Source organism: Callorhinus ursinus, unplaced genomic scaffold (genome assembly GCF_003265705.2).
Source record: "Callorhinus ursinus isolate GAN/ISIS: 27379988/994484 unplaced genomic scaffold, GSC_fseal_2.0 scaffold11, whole genome shotgun sequence".
Lineage (NCBI taxonomy): Eukaryota > Metazoa > Chordata > Mammalia > Carnivora > Otariidae > Callorhinus > Callorhinus ursinus.
The window spans coordinates 40,682,395-40,688,394 of NW_027397073.1; the positions used below are offsets into that span (position 1 = coordinate 40,682,395).

Genomic DNA, 6,000 nt, shown 5'->3' on the forward strand with positions numbered 1-6,000 from the left:
AATAAATAAATAAAATCTTTTTTTTTTTTAAAGCACTATTCAAGATCAATCTTTTACTTGGTTTTAGTTTAAGCTTCTTTTCACAAATTTCTCTTTCCTTATTAGCAGGTTCATTCCAAACATCACACAGTTGCCTTGGTTGTATTTTATAGGTGTGTGTGAGGAGACCCACATTTGCCATGTCACCACCCACATAAGCCACAGAGGCGAGTGAGTGTGTGAGACCAGCACCTGTTGGCACTGAGTTGTGCAAGGCAGGTTTCCTCAGTGGGCTGGGGGTTAGCTCCCACCTCTTAAGGTCATTACCCTTTCTGTGACCAGAGGTCCTGCCTAAGTACAGACAACTCTTCTTAATAATCTTAGGTTTACTTTCAACTGAAAATTTTAGGATTTACCTGGATTCCTGAAATTGTGTACTTCAGCTTAAAAATCACTTCCTATTTTGATCCTTTATTATTGCTGTTCTTATCCTTCAAACAAAGAATGTTAACAAGGGAAAATAACACGTTTCTTTCCCATTTTTGTACACTATTCTTTTAGGAGTGATTTCCAACTGCTTTGGCAGTTTGGGAAATGCGGTATTAAAATAAAGACATTTCAGAATAACTCTTTATGCTTTATGATGTCTCATGATGATTTAATGTTAACTTTATAGAAGGATTCAGTTCTCACTATATTCAAACTGAGGCTTGTATTTTAAATAGATTTTCAACAAACTCATTTTATATTATAATTTATATAGGAAAAATAAAAGCAATTTTAATTTATCCTCAAGTCACATTTATGTTATAATTTTAACAGCCTATGATGATTCTTCTAAACTATAAAAATGCATTTTTCATTAGAACTTAATCTAATCTACTCATGATGGACAAGCACATGCTATAGCAAAACAGGACATGCAACTCAGTAACTAAAACTACACCCACTTATTCAGTATTCTTTTCGCACCGAAAATTTGCAGTATAAATGGAAAATATGCCCAATATGCTTTCTTACAAGATTTCTGGAAAGACTCCTATAACTTTTATTTTGTAGAAGCTAAAAATGGAAGCTCAAAGTAACTGTTCCACAGTCAGTAGGCTTAGCAATCTCCCCAATTACACAGTACAACTGGAACAACCAGATAATAGCTATCTTACAGTTTTAGTCATTTGGATGACAGTAATAAACAGGTTGGACTCACTCTAGTCGATAAAACTGAAATCATCGAAAAGCAGGGCTACTTAGAATAAAGAAAAACATTTCAAAGACTTTTATTCCCTAAGTACTAAGGGATAGCTGTATGAAGACATTAAACAGGTTATGAAGGAAGTTAATGAGTTCATTAACTCACCAAAAGTGATGACTGTGTAACTGCAGTTAGTAACCATTTTTACAGATTGAGTGGAAGGTTCTTCATCTTTTCCAGGATGAAATTCAACTCCTCAGCCTGGTTTGTTATAAGCCTATCTTTCTAATCTAATTCCGGGTCATAGAACTTCTGAATGCCAGGCGCTCTGGAGAAACTCCCTTTCTGTTTCCCTGATGGAGGAAGCTGTTACAAGGCTCTCTAGAGTTTCAGAAATGCTGTGGCCTTTGTGTGGAACATGCTCCCTCCCTCTCCTTTTCTCTGTTGGCTCTTATCTCAAGCATTAGAGCTCAGTTCTGGATTCTAAGGGTCCAAAATTAAGGTGTTGGTCTATTTGATTTCTGATGAGAACTCTCTTTCTGGTTTGTAGACAGCCACCACCTCCCTGTGCCCACCCATGGAACAGAGAAATAGAGAGATAGAGAAAGAGAGAGACAGAGAGAGAGGAGGGGAGCTCTTCTCATAAAGATGTAATTCCATCAGATCAGGGCCCTACCATCATAACCTTGTTAATGTTAATTACTTCCTGAGAGGCCCTGTCTCCATATGCAGTCATATGGAGGTTAGGTCTTCAACATATGAATTTTGAAAGGACACAGTTCAATCCATGGCATCATCTCTGTTACAGGAAAGCCATGATTCACTTGTGTTTCTAAAGGCTGGCTGGTGCCAGAGGAGGAATGTTTGAGAGACTTTCCCTGAGGTCTTTCTTGGGTGGGGTGAAAATGATTGGAGTGGAGAGAAGGTTGGAGACCTTGCTCTGAAACTGGGAAAGCTCATTCATATGGAGGCCTCCAGAGGTGAGACAGGATTTCTGTTGGGTGCCTTGAATGCCTCAGAGATGGGACTAGATGCTGAACTCACTGTCCAAATCCTAAGAGCCTGTGCGTTTCAGGGAAGCCCCAGACTTCAGTCAACCAGCCTACTGGGATGACCAGGCCACGATGAATGAAGGCCATGGAACCTTCCCTGATTAATCTGGATTATCTGAGGATTCTGACGGTGGAACTTGTACATGGACTTTGAAGAGCAGCAACAGATCTAAGAAGGAGTTCCTTCTGAATCTGCCAAGTGGGGGCTTCAAGGACACAAAATTTCATCTAGAGAGAAATAATGGAATGTGCCTAGGTGTTGTTGTAAGTGACCTCTCTATTAAAACATTTACCATGTTGGGCTATGATGCTTGCCTTTATTCCCTCCTAGCAGGACCTCGGGTTACTTGGGACAGGAGCTGGGTTTTGTACATTCTCTTTCCTCTAGCCCTTCATTCAGTGCCCAGGCAACTGAGCCTTGATAGGTCTTTATTGAGTGATATTGAATTGCAAGCCTCATTTTAGAGTAGAGGGTTTTGTGTGATAGATTTTCCTTTTACAGCAAACTAAAAATGGCACCTTAGTACAATTACCATGTAATTACTGAATCAACAATTTACATATAAGAACAAATTCTTCCTTAGAAGCTTCATATAAGGTCACAAAATTGGCAGTAAAGAAAGCTCTGAATGTAATCACTCATATTTTAGGTACTTAAAATGGCCAGATATCAGAATTTCTTCTACTTGGTTTTAATTTCTGGCATACGCAATGCCAGTTTATTTATGCCACTTGGGATAATTCTCCCTCCGTCCTTTATCTTACCATGTTAGTCAAATTTGGAAAGAATATATAAATGTTCTATCAACCAAGAGACAGGGCCCAGCATCTGAGCAGGAGCTGAAGGGAGACTCCCCTGATCCAATCACAGTGGTGTTCCTGGCACCCCGGAGCGCCCGTGTTGGGACACGGATCCCTGCAGGCGGACTTGGGCCCTGCAGCGGGAGTGCACAAGCAGCGCGGGTGAGGGGTACGCCCCGGGACAATCTGGGAGGCCAGGGCCGGGCGGACGGAGGGCGGGGCGAGACGCCGCCGGGCAGACGAGGGGCGTGGGAAAGCCGGCAGAGGGTGGGGCTGGGACCGCTTTCTCGCGAGCCAGCACTCGGCGCGGCCCCCGGGGAGCGGAGGGGCAGGCTGGGGCAGCTCCCCAGCTCCCCGCGTGATAAAACTTGAGAAATAACCAGGAGGGGCGGCTCGGCGTCTCCTGGGTCCAATCCCGTCTCAGGAGCGAACACGCTCCCGGGCAGGCGAGCCTGACAGAGGCCAAGGAGACTTAAAGAGGAGTGGCAGCGAGGCACGCCCGCACCGCGCGCGCCGCTGCACCTCCGTGGGCTCTCGCCTCTGGCCTCCCGCCCGGCGCCCGCCTTCCCCCTTCCCGCCCTGCGCCCCTATGGCCACCGCCGAGCCTCGGATCCCCCTGCGCGGAGCCCTCTGCAGGCTGCTGCTGACCCTCGCGGTGAGTAGGAGCCCGGGCGGGAGCCGGGATGGGGAAGGGCTGGACCCGCCCTGGTCCCGCGGGGAAAGCGGAACCGGGGCGAAGCGGACAGAGAGCTGACGGCCGCGGCTCAGCCGAGCCAAATTTGGGCCTGGACCGGTGAGAGCAGAAAACGAACCTTGGAGGGACGACTCGGGACTGAGTTTTGTGTTTGGGACGTCACGTCCGATTGTTTGAATTACGAGTGGCGCTCCGGCGTGGCTGCGCTCTCCTGGGCCTTCGCGGGCGCCTGGGGCTCGCCCTCTTCCCCCGGCTCCCCGGGCTAGCTTTGATGATTGGGGCACGTCTGGGTGGAGAGGGACGAACAGTACTTGGTCAGGTATTTCAGGATCCCTGAGTGAGTAAAGCAGACGTGATATGAGGTTCAAGAGGCTGCCCCACCCCAGGGTCCCCTGGGATGGGGACGTTAGTGAGTGGAGGGGCTGCAGTGGTGTTCTTGGGTCCCCGCGTGGAATTAACTCTGAACACCGGATTCCAGGTTTTGCTTCTGCTGAAAGTTATTCAGAGCTCACCCACGAGTCTCCTGGCCCGGGGCGAAGTGTGCCTGAGGCACGAGGGCGTGGGAAGGCTGGATCAGGACTGGGGTTGGGCTCGGTGGTGTGATGCGGGGGGAAGGGGGCTGTTGGGGTAGGGGGCAGAGAGGGTAGAGTCCGGGTGGGTGGAGGGGTGGGATAGGCGTGGGTTTGGGTGGTACTTTGTCCGGCTCGGGGAGGCCGGAGCCCAGCTTCCGGTCTTCTGTGCCCTGGAAAGCCGCGACTCAGGACGAGATTCGCCTGGAGAGGAAATTAGGGACAATTCTCCGAGAATTTGGGAGACATACAGGGAAAAATCCGAAACTCTGACGGCGCGATTACGCGCGGAGCTTCAGACTAGCCCGGGACTGCGCTCGGGAAGTGCTGTGGAGAGGAGCCGCAGACCCGCATCCCCGCATCCAAGGACCGGCGGGCGAGTGGATGGATCAAAGCTTTGTCTTCTCTCTGAATCAGCGAGTTAGAAATGTTGGGTTGGTGTTTATGATCTAAGATATGTTTATGGACAATGAATTGTACAAATGAGGGCGTTGATCTGCAAGGCAGCTGTTCCAGCAAAATGAGCTGATGAAATGACTCTTTACAAATGGGAACTGGCCTCAAAGTGTGCTCTTTTGTGATACATCTGGAAGAGTTTCCAGTTTTTATGCTTAAAAGTGTGGATTTAGTGGTTTGTGTTTTCTCTGCGAAAGGGTTTGGAGAATGGAGAGAAGAAACTGCAGAGGTGCCATGCTCCCAAGATCTCCCTGGAGGGGAGGGTGTGGAATTCAAGCAACTGTCCCGGTGACGGCAATGGAGGTGCAGGTGTTGGGGTGTGGCAAGGCAAGAAAGTGTGTGTTAGTCCACACGGCGATAGCGTCAGCTCTAGTATTAGACATACTCGTTTAGGATTATTTTTAAAAAGAATTTCCCAGAGTTTAGACTGAATGGGATTTTCTGGAGACTTGAATATTGGAGAGTACATAGAATAATTTCTTTCATCCAAAACCCCCAGTGCACAAATAACTTCAGTTTCTGCCCTGATGGGTAAATGAAGACCTTTGTTGACCATCTCCTGTTGGTATTTCCCTTTGACTCATAGGACTCAGTATAGTATTAATGGCATAACACTTTAGAGACACAGTTTTCATTTTATAGATGCTTTAATGGATCTCTCAAAAACAATTCCTTGTTTGAAGTGAGAGCTCTTCAAAGCAAGTCTTTAACACAAAACTGAGATTTTAACAGGTTAGCCTTCCCACTCAGCTGTCCCATAAGCTGAGGCATTTCCCATTTGCACCCTTCTCCTGCATCTGCATCCCTTTCAGAGCTCTCTATCCTCAGTACGGTCTACACTACTGCCACAAAATAAATTCCTAATGACCACCCGCACACAAACACACAAAGGGGGGAAAAAAAAGAGCAGAGGAGTGGGGTGGGGACTGGAAAGTAACATATCAGACCATCCCACTGCTTTTGAAAGTACTGAATGTCTCTTAAAATGTTTCTCCTCTGGATGTAACAAAAATTGAAAACAATTTGCCTTAGCTCATTTGCTCAGCTGTTCTGTCACATTACAAATAACAGTACCTTTCAAATATGTTTAATATTGTTTACCATAATAAATCCACTTTGGGAATTGTTATCTATTATATATTTTATTTATTTATTTTTTTAAAATTTTATTGTTATGTTAATCACCATATATTACATCATTAGTTTTTGGTGCAGTGTTCCATGATTCATTGTTTGTTCATAACACCCAGTGCTCCA

The 6,000-nt window shown here is 46.4% G+C and overlaps 1 protein-coding gene across 2 annotated transcripts in view; it reads left to right on the top strand.

Moving 5' to 3' along the window:
• Positions 1-3,327: 3,327 nt before the first annotated feature.
• DSC3 (desmocollin 3) overlaps positions 3,328-6,000 on the top strand; it is a 51,087-nt gene continuing 48,414 nt past the window's right edge. For both annotated transcript variants that reach the window (XM_025886891.2, XM_073898373.1), the window contains exon 1: positions 3,328-3,679. In XM_025886891.2, coding sequence (XP_025742676.1) covers positions 3,614-3,679 — 66 coding nt within the window. In that variant the 5' untranslated portion in view covers positions 3,328-3,613. The remainder of the gene's footprint in view (positions 3,680-6,000) is intronic.